General features: G+C 40.7%; 1 protein-coding gene across 4 annotated transcripts in view; it reads left to right on the top strand.

Moving 5' to 3' along the window:
* Gbf1 (golgi brefeldin A resistant guanine nucleotide exchange factor 1) overlaps positions 1-16426 on the top strand; it is a 139920-nt gene that overhangs the window by 2215 nt on the left and 121279 nt on the right. For all 4 annotated transcript variants that reach the window (XM_050148055.1, XM_050148047.1, XM_050148070.1 and 1 more), the window contains exons 2-3: positions 6545-6650; positions 12556-12622. In XM_050148055.1, the coding sequence (XP_050004012.1) occupies positions 6555-6650; positions 12556-12622 (163 nt within the window). In that variant the 5' untranslated portion in view covers positions 6545-6554. The remainder of the gene's footprint in view (positions 1-6544; positions 6651-12555; positions 12623-16426) is intronic.

The raw sequence follows: 16426 nt of genomic DNA, 5'->3' as shown, positions 1-16426 counted from the left end.
TGTGCTAGGAAGAGAAGGAATCGTGTTTCTGATTTATACAGATTTAAAGCGAATGGAGTGGAAATGGTACAGGACACTGCTTTCTGTGAGAATCAGACACTTCCAATAAAGGATGCATCTCAGTGATAAAGCATTTTCCTAGCACGTGAGAGAGAAGCCCTGGGTTTGATTTTCAGTGCCGAGGGCAGGATACAATTTTCTATGTAGGAATAATTCTACTAACATAAATTTTCTTTAAGATTGTTCTCAAACTTCAAACTTCTTTTTAATAGTAGTGTGCTGTAGGCAAACTATATTGTATGTTGCAGTCTTTTTTTTTTTTTTTTTTAAATTAGGGTTTCTCTGTGTAGCCTTGGCTGTCCTGGAACTTGTTCAGTAGGCCATGTTGGCCTCAAACTCAGAGATTTGCTGGCCTCTGCTTCCCAAATGCTGGGATTAAAGGTGTGCACAACCACTGTCTGGCATATGTTCCAATCTTTTTTTTTTTTTTTTCCTAGACGGGGTTTCTCTGTGTACCCCTGATTGTCCCGGAACTTGCTCTGTTTACCAGGCTGGCCTTGAACTCAGAGATCCTCCTGCCTCTGCCTCCCAAGTGGTGGGATTAAAGGTGTGCTCTACCATCACCCAGCTCTTGTGTTCCAGTCTTAACAGTGATGCTCATTGACACAGTAGGAATTAAAGTTGTGGGCACATTTTCATAGCCGCTGTCAGTTCCAGTTTCAGCTTACCTGATCCTCTTTCACTCCCTGTGTTCCAGAGTCAGGATGACTGCTGCTTTAAAGTCATAGCACTCACTGGTGGAGTGTCTCTTCTGCCCCAGTGGGCAGCTGGAGAGGAAGAAGACACAGCCCTGCTCGGGAGGAGATACTATTTGTAGACAGCGTCTCTGGAAAGACCATTGACTGGTCACGCTTCATCCCTGTTGGCTGGTTGTTGCTGATTAGAATGATTGGATGTCGGGTTCATGGTGGGGTTGAGTGGAAAGGAGAAGGAGAGATCCATTTTACCTTCATGCTGGAAGAGCTATGAAATAAATGTGATAAGATGTTGTTCCTCTTTTTTACGTTTCAACTCCATTTGTTTAAAGGAAAATACAGTAGAGTGGTATGCTCCTTTGGAACTCCCGTGGTAGTGGAAATGATCATGGAAGTGATGATTTATCCCAGATAGTGAATGTGCTCAGAGCAGCAATAGTATAAATAATCGTGGAAGTGTAATGACAAATTTTATTGTTGTTGTTTTGTTTTTGTTTTTTTGAGACAGGGTTTCTCTGTGTAGCCTTGGCTGTCCTGGAACTTACTCTGTCACCCAGGCTGGCCTTGAACTCATAGAGATCCACCTCCTTCTGCCTCCGAAATGCTGGGATTAAAGATGTGTTCTACCACTGCCTGGTTGAGGACAAATTTTATAAACAAGGGTTATACATTTGAGTGCATGTCAGGCAGGGAATGTGAATGACGGAAGCAGTCTGGAGGAAAATGGATAGGAAGCAGCAGAGCTGTACTGTGCAGGCCCTTAATTGAAGAAGGCAGCTGTCGCTTCTGCAGGTGGCTACTGTTTGAAGACGTGAGCACAGCATGACTGGCTGTCCTGTTGTTTAGTCCATGGTAATTCCTGAAAGAGAAACTAGGCAGGCTGTGTGGGACTAGCACTGCCGCTCCCAGGACCCCATCACTCAAGCTGCTTTTCTTTGTTCCACTCTGCCACTGGTCACCCTTATATTAAGATGAGGATAGAGAGGAGCGTTGTTTCATTTGCATCTCTCAGACGGGCAGTTTTGGACAGGTCAGTGGCTTTCCCACATACAGTTCTGGAAACAGTCTCAGAATCTCCACGGAAGGAGATGGCACTTAGAGCCAAGGTACACCGTGCACCCGATTAGCAGGTTTGAGAGGATTTTCCAGCTGTGCCTGGTCAGATCAGAGTACTTGCTTTTTCCTGGTTGGACTTTCTCTAACTCCTATCTTTTTTTTTTTTTTTTTCTGAGACAAGGTTTCTCTATAGCTTTGGAGTCTGTCCTGGAACTAGCTCTTGTAGACCAGGCTGGCCTCGAATTTACAGAGATCCGCCTGCCTCTGCTTCCCGAGTGCTGGGATTAAAGACGTGTACCACCACTGCCCAGCAAACTCCTACTCTTTCTGTAATTTCCTGTTCAGTAAGGTTTTTGTGTGCCTCTTTCTCCAAGCTCAGTAGTGTTTTGTTTGCATGAGTGTGTGTGTGTGTATGCCATGTGTGTGCCTGGTACAGGAAGAAGTTAGAGAGAGTTGGATCCTCTGGTTAGAGAGAGTTGGAGTCCCTGAAACTGGAGTTACAAATGATTGTGAACCACAATGTGGGTGCCAGGAACTAAACCCAGGTCCTCTGTAAGAGCAACAAGTGCTCTTAACTACTGAGTCATCTCTCTTTACCACCCCTCCTTTTTTTTTTTTGAGAGAGAGGGGGTCTCATTGTGCAACCCAGACAAGCCTTGAGCTTGTGATCTCTCTTTCTTGGTCTCTAGCTTGTTTATTTTCTATATGTTTTAGGTATTAGTCTTCTAATACCAGATGTATAGCTAGTTAAGATTTTCTTCTATTCTGTAGGCTGTATCTTTACTCAATTAACTATTTTCTTTCCTGTTTAGAAGCTTTTCAATTTCATGAGGTCTCTCATTTATCAATTGTTGGCCTTGTTTTCTGAGTGACTAGAGTATCATTGGATTTTTTTTTTTTTGGTGGAAGATGAGAGACAGGGTTGTTCTAGTTTCATTCTTCTGTGTGCGGATGTATGGTTTTCTTTCTTTCTTTTTTCCAAGACAGGCTTTCTCCTTGTAGCTCTGGCTGTTCTGGAATTCATTCTGTAAACCAAGTTGGGCCTGAACTCAGAGATCTAGCTGCCACTGCCTCTCAAGTGGTGGGATTATAGGCATGTACTATGTACTGCCATGCCTAGTTTGATGGTTTTTATGACTTTCATTTCCTGGGGATCCCATCCCCATTCAATATGCAAATTTAGCTACATAAAAATTTTATTTTGGGCTGGAGAGATGATTGAGTGGATAAGTGCACTGGCTGCTCTTCCAGAGGTCCTGAGTTCACTTCCCAGCACCCATATGGCAGTTCACAACTGTTTATAACTCTAGTTCTAGGGGATTTGGAACCTTTACACAGACATATATGCAGGCAAAACACCAATGCACATAAAAATAAATATAATCTAAAAAAAATAGCCAGAAGTTGGTGGTACATGGCTTTAATTCCCAGCATTTGGGATGCAGAGGCAGGCAGAGCTCTGAATTCAGGGCCAGCCTGGTCTATAGAGTGAGTTCCAGGGCAGCCAGGGACACACAGAGAAACCCTGTCTCCAAAAACAATAGAACAGAACAAATTTTTATTTTACGTGTATTAGTGTTTTGCCTATGTGTATGTTTGTGCACCTTGGGTGGGCCTATGGGATGGCTGTGAGCCACTGTGTGGGTGCTGGGAACTGAATCTGGGTCCTCTGAAAGAACAGAAGGTGCTCAAACTCTGAGGGGTCTTTTTTTTTTTTTCTTGACAGAGTTTCTCTGTGTAACTCTGACTGCTCTGGGTGTAGACCAGGCTGGGCTTGACCTCACAGAGACTGGCTTGCCTCTGTTTTCTGTGTGCTGGGATTAAAGGCATATACCACCATACCCAGATTTAGATGTTTATTTTGTATTTATTTATCTGTATATGTATCTATAAAATATATTAACTATACTTATCAACATAGACATGGATGACTCTTAGATAAAACATCAAAGTGCATATTTCAGAAGAATATATAAGATATTCATTACACATAAAGAATGATATTGTATGTTATTTAAAGATACATATCATTGAAATAAGAGTAAAATGTTAATAAATGTCAGTTTTACAATAGTAGGAGTCGTGGACAAAAGCAAGGAGGATAGAATTGGGAAGTATTCAAGAGTCTTCCCTTGAACCACTAGTCCCAACACTGGTTATTATATGACTGTATTCTTTTGTAGGCTAAATATCACATGTTTAAAGAATAAAAATGTAGGGCCGGACAGTGGTGGTGCACACCTTATATCCCAGCGCTCAGGAGGCAGAGGCAGGTGGATCTCTGTGAGTTTAAGGTCAGCCTGGTCTACAGAGTGAGTTCCAGGACAGCCAGGGATGTTTCACAGAGAAACCCTGTCTCAAAAAACCAAAAGAAAAAAAAAAAACCCAAAAAAGTAGTTGTTTTCTATGGTGTTTTTTTGTTTTTGTTTTTGCTTTTTTAACATAGTGGTAGAAAGTCATATACTACAATACTAATACTTTTTTTAAAAAACACTTTACAATAGTTCTGAATTCTTTCCTTTATTTATTTATTTATTTAAATTTTTTTTTTAAAGATTTATTTATTATGTATACAACATTCTCCCTCGATGTATGCCTGCACGCCAGAGGAGGGCACGAGATTTCAGTACAGATGGTTGTGAGCCACCATGTCGTTGCTGGGAATTGAACTCAGGACTTCTGGAAGAGCAGCCAGTGCTCTTAACCTCTGAGCCATCTCTCCAGCCCCCCCCCCCTTTTTTTTTAAGACAGGGACTCACAACACAGTTAAGGCTGACTTTGAACTCACTTGTGAATACCAGTGTTACTCGCATTAGCCACCATGCCAGGCTGAGGAGTTTTTAAATAATGGGAAGTGGCAAATTTATTGTTACATATTCCTAGGAGATACTCTAAGCCAAGAAAAAAGTGTTTTTAGGAAACAATCTTATGAACCCAGGTTGGTCTCCAGTCTTCTGTGTTGTGAAGCATCCTTCACTTGCCTTTCCTGGTCCTTTTGCCACTACCTACTGTGGCACTTAGACCACAGGTCTTCACCATTGTGCCGGCCTGTATAAGTGTGATAGGGTTGAATCTGGAGCTTTGTGCACATGCGGTGAGCACTCTACCAGCTAAACTGCATCCCTCGTCTTCTAAAAAGAAACTCAATTTTTTAGTAATTTTACCTGGGGAAAGAATTAAATATCTTTTCTAAGTGCTATTCTGGGCAGCAAAGGCAATCCTATAGTAGTTCCTCTGGGAGCAGTTACAATACTAACTTAGCTTTCAGCTTCATTTCAGAGATTCACAGAGCATCAGCTTTACAAAGCGTCTATTGGACTTGACTCCTGCAGTCAGTAAGTGGATGTGAGGTTTTAGAACTTCTCATTCCTGGAACTGCCTGGGCAGAATGCTTGCAGTATTTAAGTTGACATTTAACTGTGATTCCAAACCAAAGCCTTCTTTTTCTCCCCTCTGAGACAGAGTCTCACTATGTAGCATAGGCTGGCCTTGAACTCAGAGAGATCTCTATGCCTTATGTTTGTTCTTTTGTGGCACATAGCTTTAATCCTTGCACTCTGGAGGCAGAGGCAGGCAGATTTCTGTGAGTTAAACGCCTGCTTGGTCTACAGAGTGAGACTCTGTCACAAAAAGAAATCTTCCTTCCTTCCTTCCTTTCTTTCTTTCTTTCTTTCTTTCTTTCTTTCTTTCTTTCTTTCTTTCTTTCTTTTTTTTTTTTTTTTTGAAATAAAGTCTCATGTATTCCAGACTAGCCTGGAATTCACTATGTGGACTGGGCTGGATTTGAATTTACAGAGATCTACCTTCCTCTGTTTCCAGAGTGTTAGGATTAAAGGTGTACACCATAACAGCGAGCTGCATTGTTAGAGTTTGAAATCGTTATCTTGACTACTTGGAACTTCCAGAGACTTTTAGGACAGTCAGACAGTTAGGTTCATAATTTAAGATAGAGTTAACCTTAGTGTCCCAGATTGAAAGTCTTGGTACTGGAAAGTCAAATGACCTTTCTCACATTGTTAGCCTAGTCATGACTATGCTTTGGGTGACTTAACTAATTAGTTGGTAGTGTTGGGTTCTGGACCAAGTGCCACATGAACCTTAGGGAAGTGTTTCTCTAAGCTACATTCCCACCCCTTTTATTATTATTTTTTTGAGATGGGGTCTTGGTAAGTTGCCTAGGCAGGCCTTGCAATTTCAATCCTTCTGCCTTAGCCTTTCTAGTAGATGGGAGTATAGGTGTGTGCCACCATACATGGCTAGTTATTTAAATAATCCCCCATTTTGGGGCTGGAGAGAGATGACTCAGTAGTTAAGAGAATTGTTTTTCTAGAGGACCCAGGTTTAATCCCAGCACCCCAATGGTTACTCATAACTATTTGTAACTCTAGTACTGGGGGATCTGATGGCCTATGCTGGTACTGGGCATGTGCATGGTGCACAGATGTACATGCAGGCTTAACATTTATATACGTAAAATGAAAGAGAAAAGACAGGCGTGTGGCACGTGCTTTTAATTCCAGCACTTGAGAGGCAAAGGCAGCCAAATCTCTGAGTTCAAGGCCAGCCTGTTCTACAGATTGTAGGTCAGCCAGGGCTACACTGAGAAACCCTGTCTCAAAACAACAAACCTAAAAACAACAAACAAAAAAAACTCCCTAAAACCAACAAGTAAACAAACAAACCCTAAAGGGAAAAAATATTAACCAGTCTTTTCTCTTCAACTGTTCTGGTAGGTTTGTCAGGATGGTGGATAAGAATATTTACATTATTCAAGGAGAAATTAACATTGTTGTTGGCGCCATCAAACGAAATGCACGATGGAGCACCCATATACCACTGGTAAGTGGGGAATGGGCAGACAGTCTGGTCACTGAGTTATTGTAGGGATCTCATCTTTGGTTAAAACAGTAATCAACCAAGAGTGAGTGTGTGTTTGTGTGTGTGTGTGTGTGTGTGTGTGTGTGTGAGAGAGAGAGAGAGAGAGAGAGAGAGAGAGAGAGAGAGAGAGAGAGATGAAAGAAGAAAGGGGATGTAAAAGGTAAGGAATAGGCCCTCATAAAAGGAGGAGGGAGAAAGAAAACAATAGAAGACCTGATGTGAAAGCAGAATGGAGCTGCTGGGTGTGGTCGTGTGTTCCTATAACTCTAGCACTTGGGAGGTAGAAAAAAACAGGATCGTATGTTCAAGGCTAGCTTTGGTTATATACTGAATTCAAAAGTAACTTGGGCTACTTAAGACCCTGTATCAAAAAACAAACAAACAAAAAACCCCAAAAGACAGGGCATGCAGGGCTGGGGGCTGGAGAAATGGCTCAGCAGTTAAGAATGATTGCTAATCTTCTAGTGGACCAAGTTGGTGGGCAATTCATGACTCTATCTCCAGTTCTAAGTGATCCATATCCTCTATTAGCCTCCTTGGGTACCTGTACACATCTGCTATATACTCATGTAGGTATACACACACACACATGAATAAAAGTCTTAAAAGAGCAGGCGCTTGGGAGATGGTTCAGCAGTTAAAACACTTGCTGCACAAGCAAGAGGCCTACAGTTTGGATCCCCAAAACCCATATAAGGGATTAGTTGCTATCCAGAGCTGGTGAAGAGACTGAGTGGATAAGGCCTGTAATTCAAGCCTTGGAAGGCAGAGACAGGAATACAGCTAGTGAGAGTGGCCATATCAGTGAGCTCTGGGGTTGATCCTCTGCTTCTGAGGATAAGGTGGGAGAATGGTAGAGGTAGATGCCCAGTATTAACCTTAGGCTTCCACGTACCTGTTACCATGTATATATACACACTTGTTTTTTTTTTTTTAAATATTTCTTATGTATACAATATTCTTTCTGCATGTATGCCTGCAGGCTGGAAGAGGGCACCAGACCTCTTTACAGATGGTTGTGAGCCACCATGTGGTTGCCGGGAATTGAACTCAGGACCTTTGGAAGAGCAGGCAATGCTCTTAACCACTGAGCCATCTCTCCAGCCCTATATACACACTTGTATACCACACATACATCTAAATAAAAAGAAGAAGAAAAAAATAACCATAAAATCAGTGGCTGATAAGATGGCTTAGTGGTTATGGGTTTGCTTTAAATCCTGATAGCCTGAAGTTGGTCTCTGAAACCTACATAAGAATGGAAAGAGAAAGCCAGGCGGTGGTGGCGCACGCCTTTAATCCCAGCACTTGGGAGGCATGGCAGGCGGATCTCTGAGTTCGAGATCAGCCTGGTCTACAAGAGCTAGTTCCAGGACAGGCTCCAAAACAACACAGAGAAACCCTGTCTCGAAAAAACAAAACAAAACAAAACAAAAAAAAACAAAACAAACAAACAAAAAAAAGAATGGAAGGAGAGAACCAATTCCATAAAGTTGTCCTCTGACTTCCACATGTGCATGATATGTATACATGCTCATACACATGTTATATATGATAAACAAAACAAATCAAAAGAAGAGAAGAGGAAATCTACTTGAGGGGAACAGAGAACCCACTAGAATGGTGGTAGGATAGGGAGGGGGGGTCTAGTGAATAAGAACAAAGTAAAATGATGGCGAAAGGTTTTCATACCCAGTATTAAGTCTCTCTGCTGATGCAACAAATCAGATCAGACCAAATGAATAGTCCAGGTTTAATGAGCAAAGCATTCCCAGGTGATTCCAGGGAAAAGAGAGAAACCATGAGGGACATCCATATAGCAAGTAGTGGAGGGGGGACCGTGTCTTAACATATAGGGATTTGGAATGGGGGGGACCAAGAATTGGGGGCCAAGACGGAGCTTCCAAACTGACATATATATGAAAATACCATAATGATACCCATCCCATCCCATTTATTTATTTGTTTGTTTATTGCTTTAAACCTAGTATGTAACTAAGACTATCTTTAAACTCCTGGCCTTTTTTTTTTTCCCCTTGGTTTTTCAAGACAGGGTTTCTCTGTAGCTTTGGAGCCTGTCCTGGATCTAGCTCTTGTAGACCAGCTTGCCTTTGAACTTACAGAAATCTGCCTGCCTCTGCCTCCCGAGTGCTGGGATTAAAGATGTGCCTAGCTCAACTCTTGGTCTTCTTACCTCCACTTCCTAAATGCTAAGAATAGGTCTGCACCACCACTACCCTCTAGTTGAAACCCATTATTTTTTAGACAAACATAAAAGAACGACAACCTAGTGCTGGCAAGGTGGGTGAGTGGATAAAGCCTGATGTGTTAATCACTGTTCTATTGCTGTGAGAGACATCATGACCTAAGAAACTCTTATGAAAGAAAGCATTTAGTTTAGCATGGCGCCACCCATGGTACTAGAACAGTAGCTGAGAACAACATCCTGATCTGTAGGCAGTAGACAAAGAGAAAGAGAAAATGGGCTTGGCATGGGCTTTTGAGACCTCAGTGTCCACCACCAGTGACACACTTCCTCCAACAAGGCCACACCTACTCCAACAAGTGCAAACCTTCTGATCTATTCCCTGGTGATCAAGTATTCAAAAATATGAGCCTATGGGGGCATTTTCATTTACACCACCACACCTGACTACTTAGGTTCAATGCCTGGAACCCACCTGGTGGAAAAAGAGAACTGATGCCCACAGGTTGTCTTCTAATTACTACATGTGTGGCCCTTACATACACATACACACAAAATAAACATGAAAAAATCCCCCTAATTAAAATAACATCATGTTTTCAGTAATAATAGGAATTCAGAATTGTTCTTGGTATCCAAGGATACTTCTGTTTTATTTTAATTGGCATCAGATTTATAGGTCTAACCCAAAAGATCGTCATATTCTCTCTATACATGTATAATATATGTATGTAAATATATATATGTGTGTGTATATGTATATACTGTACACATATATGAAACAGAGATACTTTATTAAGAAAGGAAGCATTTTCGATAGTGGGAGTGAGCTAGTGTCTTCTTAGTTTCATCTCTTGCTGTGGCAGGCACCATGACCAGGGCTAGAGAGATGACTTAGTAAAGAGCACTGCTGCTCTTCCAGAGGGCCACAGCTGGGTGCTCACAGCCACCTGTAACTCCAGTTCCAAGGATCCAGTGTCCTGTCTTTTTAAATCTTTAAAAATTATTATCTGTGGCTGGAGAGATAGCTCCGAGGCTATGAGCACTGACTACTCTTCTGGAAGACCCTGGTTCAGTTCCAAGCACTTACATGACAGTTTACAATTGTCAATTGTAATTGCCAGACTGAACTCCAGTTTCAGGTGTTCAGTCACCCTCACACAGCCATGCATGTAAGCAAAATAACAATGATGATAATCTGTGCAATGGAGTCTGTAAGCTTCCACATACAGAGCAGGTCTTATCTTGCCAGTCAAATGAATAAGAAACTTCATTGTTAGTGTTAGGTCTCAGGAAGTCCATATATCCATAAATGGGTTCAAGCTGGCCTATTGAAGGATTTCTGGCTGCAGATAAAAGCCAGCGTTCTTTAGGAATTTGTGAATTTTTTTTTCTGTTGTTGTTGCTGTTTCCAAAAGAGCCCTCCCGCCAGCTATTCTTCTTTATGATCCACATGATTTGTCCACCCCCTGTTCTCTCAAGTTCTGTTGCTCTCTTGCTATCTCCAGTATTCTCTCCCATTATCCAGCTGCCCTAGCCCTGGCCATGTCCAGTCTGTTTCTTTTTTCTCTCTGCTCTGGACTCTTCCAGATGCCTCTGAATTTTTTTCTTTCTCTGATACACAATAAAAACCTCTCCCCTCATGAAATGATTATGTCATCAGTTTCTTTACTGTGTTCCCTCACATATAGTTTTAAAGTTGGCTGCTTGTTGTTGTTGTGTATGTATTATAACACACACATATGTATGTATGTGTGCTTATTTGTAGAATTGCGTGAACAAAGTTTTGCACAATTATAAAAATAAGTTTAGTGCTTTCTAATATTTTACCTGCTAAGCCATCTCTCTAGCCCTCAATCAGTGTTTTTGAATAAACATGGGGATATTCCAAACATACTCACCAAATAGTTTATCTTTGCCAAGTTAGAAAGTTCTGATATATGTCTGTATCATGTATACATGTGAAATAAAAGTAGAGACATGTGGGTTTTTACATACATAAATGGTGTTCTTGGTCACTTTTTTTCATTTTTGGTCCCTGTTTGTTTGAGAAAATTTAAAATACTATGGGGCACCTAGACATACAAATAAAACATTTACTGATAATAAATCATAAAGAAACTTATTTAAAAAATAATTGTTTGGGAGTTGCTGAGATGGCTTAGAGGGTGGAGGTGCTTGCCACCAAGCCTGATGACCCAAGTTTGATCTCCAGAACATATTGGAAAGAGAGAAGCAACTCCTGCATACTGTCGTGATTTTCACACTTACATCAAGTCATCTGAGTGCCCATACATATACACACATAAATGCATACTTTTTTTTGTTTTGTTTTTCTTTGTTTTTCAAGACAGGGTTTTTTTTTGTAACTTTGGAGTCTGTCCTGGAACTTGCTCAGTAGACTAGGCTGGCCTCGAACTCAGAGATCCACCTGTCTCTGCCTCCTGAGTGCTGGAATTAAAGACATGTGCTACCACTGCCCAGCACAAATAAATGTTTTGAAAACATTCTTTGATAAACATATTGCCTTGCCATTTATTAAAGGAGAAAGCAGATTTACATACTAATGAGGAAGATAGATGTACTTATTTATTCTTACATAAAGAATTAAATCATCACTGAGTATTTGGTATTGCAGGACATAGAATATTGTTCATTTTTTGGAGTTGATAGCTATTTTGATTTGATTTTATAATTTTTTTTAATTGGAATTTTCTGTGGAGCCTTGGCGGTCCCAGCACTCTCTTCGTAGACCAGGCGAACCTCGAACTCACAGAAATACACCTGCCTCTGCCTACAAGCAGCCATTTTTAAAACCAAATATTCTCTAACACAATACAAAGGTTTTCTAATTTGATCCTACATTCTGAAGAATGGCAGTAAAATTAAAAAGAATTTTTTTTTCCCATCACTAAATTTATATTATGTTTCTAGAGGAGCAGAAAACTTCTTTACAGCAAAAGTACTGCAACTCATAAAACATACCAGTTTAAAATCTGAGCTAATGTGGTTTGGGCATGCTCATTGTGGTACAAGGTGTGGCATGTGCAATGCAAAGTGCATGTTGTGTGATTAGAACACTGACTGCCGGCAGCAAAGTAAGGAAAATGCATCATAGGCACACTGCCTGAAACTCCCTGAATTCATTTTGATTTTGAATTAAATTTTGGTCATTCTGTATTCAGGAATATTTTGCTGTTGCCAAACTTTCAAGATCTCCCCATATTTGACTGTGATTAACAGGAGAAGCTAGGTTGAGGCCAGTGAGATGGCTCAGTGGGCAGGCACAAGCCCAATGACTAGCTAGAGTGTGATCCCCGGGGTCATATGGTGGAAGGGGAGAACCGAGTCCACATGTCGTTTCCTCACCATCACATGTGTGCTACGGCATGCACATGTACACAAAATAAATAAAATGTAGTAAAACATGTTAAGAAGAATAAAAGGAACTGGGTTATAGATTAGCATTGAAGAACTTACTTTAGGTAAGATCACAGTGTCTCTGAAATAGGAGAGTGAGGAGCCATGGTTAAGTTTCTTTTCTTCAGAAAGAAAACATATTGAATTTTATGGTTGGATTTAGGGAGATAGTTTTGATCTTTTATTTTCTCTTTACTGTTTTGGACTAGTCATTTTTCTTCTTGACCTATGATTCTCCAGGATGAAGAGCGGGATCCTCTACTGCACAGTTTCAGTCACTTAAAGGAGGTCTTAAACAGTGTAACAGGTAAGGAAGGCGCCACACGTGGGAAACAGTGTAACAGGTAAGGCTCCACATGCAGACAGAATTACCTGGCCTAGTAAGAAATACATGTATTTGATTTACTGCAGGGATAGACAAAACTTTCTTATAAAGGTATAGGGCAATTAAATGGAAACAAAGGACCATATAGTAAACCCTTTAGGCTTTGTAGGCTGTATGCGGCTCTGTGGCTGCTCAGCTCTGTCCGTGCAGCTCACTAGTCATAAGTAAGATGTACATTAGAAGTATATATTTTCTTTCTTAAGAAGTATGCAAGGGGCTGGAGAGATGGCTCAGTGGTTAAGAGCACTGTCTGCTCTTCCAGAGGTCCTGAGTTCAATTCCCAGCAACCACATGGTGGTTCACAACCATCTGTAATGAGATCTGGCGCCCTCTTCTGGTGTGTGGGCATACATGGAGGCAGAATGTTGTATACAGAATAAATAAATAAATCTTTAAAAAAAAAAAAAGAAGTATGCAAGTCAGATTGGGCTCGGGGATAAAGCTTGTCAATCCCTAGTCATTGCTTTCAGTCTTCCTATGTTCTCAGAATCCTTTGTTCTTTTTTTTCCTAATCAAATTAACTTTATGTATTATTTACATTTAGAATTTTCAAAGCCATTTGTATATTATCTTTGTTAACTTAGAGAAATGTGTGAAAGAGACATGCATAACGCCCCCTTTTTATGACAGAAAGTGAAGTGTGGAGGGTTTAACGTGATCCGCCTGAAGGTTTGGAGATGTAGCTCAGTTTGTCAAGTGGTGATCTCCCTTGAATAAGCCCTAGATTCAATCTGTAGCACCCCAAAAACTTTGTGGTAGCATGGACCTTGTCTGTAATTTCAGGTCTTGGGAGGAGAAGCCAAGAGGTTCAGAAGTTCAATATCATCCTTTAGCTATATACCAGTTTTAGGCTAGCCTGAGCTACATGAGATCCTATCTCAAATGAAAAAACAACAACAACAACAACAAAAGACAAACAAAAAACCAAAAAGCAAACAGTACACCTAAAGTGATTTAGCTAATCTCAGAGGCCGAATCGAGCAAATTTTAGGCTTCTGACACCTGCTTTAGTGTCTTCTCCATGGTGTCCATTGCTTTGGTGCATTTAATTAGAGAGGACTGTATGGACTGTATATACAAAGTGCCTTTTATTGTATGTGGGAGAAGAGGGCAATGGAAGAAAAAAGTCAATACCCATGTGGTTTTTGTTGTTGTTATTTATTGTTTTTATTTTGCACTTGTGCTTTTTAAAGGCAATATAGACTAAAAGGAAATGCCTCAGAAATGTATTCCTGTGTTGATCCTAAAGGGCTCTTGTAATAGAGCCTTGGAATGCTGTTAGATAGTGGTATATCATCCCATAATTGAACAGTATTTAGACTTCAACAACTTAAACATACATTAAATGAAAAAGAAGTTCCTCATTTTATGAGAAACACAGGATAAGGTTTGGAGAAAGTTAGTTATTTTCCCAAACATGGACTGAAGTTATCTATAAAGGAACCAATTTTGCTTCACTGAAAAGGTTTTAAATTTTTAGTTTTATAAACTAAACTTGGCTTATAGCTAAGTCTGGTACTGACCCCTATAATCCAAGCACTCAGGATGAGACAGAAGGAGTGCTGTGAACTGGAGGCAAAGCTGAGCACACGTGACTAAGAACACCACAGAGGGACTGAGACTCTGCTTATTGTCCTCACGTTCCCAGACACACTGACTCCAGGAGAGTCTGCGCTACAAAATAAGGTCCTCTCCTCAACAAACAAGCAAGCAAATAAACAACCTAGACATAGTGGTACAGACCTGTAATCTCAATATAGGAGCCTGAGGCAGGAGGATTGAAAGACTTGTCTAGGCTATAGAATGAGTTCAAAGCCAGCCTGGGCAACTTAATGAGACCCTGTCTCAAAATTAAAAAAAAAAAACACAAATAGATCAGCTCAATGGTAGTGCACTTGCCTCGAATTCACAAGGCCTCAGGTTCAATCCCTAGTGGCAAACAAACAAACCAAAAAGTTAGAGAAGCAGTATAGACAATGGCTCCGTGCTTAACATGAGCTCCAGTACTCACATCAGCTCAAGCTCACTTGTAGCTCCTGGAGTGCTGATGTTACAGGCGTCTGCTCAATACTGGCTCCAATTTTTTCCTTTTTTTCTTTCTTTGTATAAATTTCCTGTACGAGGATATGAGAACCTTGTTTCCTTGAGGCTGACTGAGTCCATGGCAGCTATCCTCACAGAGGATCTTTGGGGATATTTGTAGTCAGTATCTACACAAACTGTGATAACTTCATTCCCTACAATCAAGAGTACAGAATTTGTATATTGTTACTTTGACAAAAGTATCAGTGAGGGGGACTTGATTGTTTCCCTTAGTCATTAAGGGCTCTTAGATCCTTTCAGAGGGTCTTCTGAAGGAGTTAATGCAGAAGTGTGATTTCTGTGAGTTTCTTTGGGGGTGAAGAAAGTGTTTTATGGTTGTACAATGTTGAAAGTCTATTAAAATCCACTGAGCTGTATACTTTACAAGGATAAATTTTATGGCATGTGAATTGTAGCTCAAAAAAAATTTTTTTTTAATGTAATCAGGGTTTTATTGTACTGTCCAGGCTTGCCTTGAGTTTCTGGACTCAAATGATGTATCTGCCAACCTCCTAAGTAGCTGGGACTATAGGTGTGCACCACTGTACCTAGCTTTATCTGTCATTAAAAAAAAATCAAATGTAAGTTACCAAACTGATGAATTCACATTTCTTAGGGCTTAGAACTCTGGAAGGAAGCCTTTGGATGTAGTCATGGCCAAGCTCTGGACCCATTGCCCAGCAAAGGCAGCATAAGGCAGCCTCTTAGCCACTTTGTCCTTTTACGTCTCTCTCATTAACTCAAGGAAGCACATGGCTTTTATATTTAAATTTATTCAAGCTGTAATCTTTGACATTTGAGTTAGCTTTAGTACAGTTTTGCATTTATAGTAATATATATTATGTATTTTCTCTATCCCCAAAGAATCCCTTTTAATCTTTTCCGGATGCAAATTTCAGGCTGTCTTGTCCCATCTCCCCTCTCTTGCTCTCTTTCCCCTCCCCCCACAGAGTGTGTTTGATCAGGTGTGGCAGGAATATCCACTGTCAAGCTGCGCCCTTTATATTAGTCAATATTATCCTTCTCCCCCCTCCCTGTCTGTCTGCTCCTTTGGGCTTTCCCAGTTGATTTATAATTTTGGAATTCTCATCGGAGTCTGTAATACAGTTTGTTCATTATTTAACCAAAACCTGTTTAATGAGCAGAGAGAGGCAATGTAAATGTTAGACATGTTGCAGTGATGTACCTTTGTGCTTCTCAGAACGGGTGGGTAGTTAACTCTGTGCTGCCTGCAGGGCTGGGGTATCCTGGGCTTATGGCAAAGGGCCACTGTGGGAGTGGGCAGTGGCCCTTTTGTCCCTAAGTAGCCTTTGTATCTGTCAAACCCTGCCACAGTTTTAGATTCCAATGATACATTTCCTTTCACCCTTCTAGTAATCTTATGGGGCTCTGGCAAAATGCTAGAGTTATGTTCAACCTCACAGCTAGACCCTCTGGTGACATGTGTGCTATGGAATGGGAGCATAAGAAGGAAGGCCGAATATCTTCCTGATATTGCTCTTGGTTTTAGGTCTGAAAAGAGATGGACAATTGAGAAGAATGAGACATGGTCTGTGATCTTTGGTTAATTTTTGCCAGATTAGAGAAGTCTTTGCAAGTCTTAGTACCCTTATCTAGTATAGTTTTATACATTTCTGAAATGAG

This window comes from Alexandromys fortis, unplaced genomic scaffold (assembly GCF_014885135.2).
Source record: "Alexandromys fortis isolate MF-2015 unplaced genomic scaffold, M_Fortis_MF-2015_v1.1 scaffold_16, whole genome shotgun sequence".
Lineage (NCBI taxonomy): Eukaryota > Metazoa > Chordata > Mammalia > Rodentia > Cricetidae > Alexandromys > Alexandromys fortis.
The sequence above is the reverse complement of the archived record's forward strand: the minus strand, read 5'-3'. Positions and strand labels throughout refer to the sequence as shown.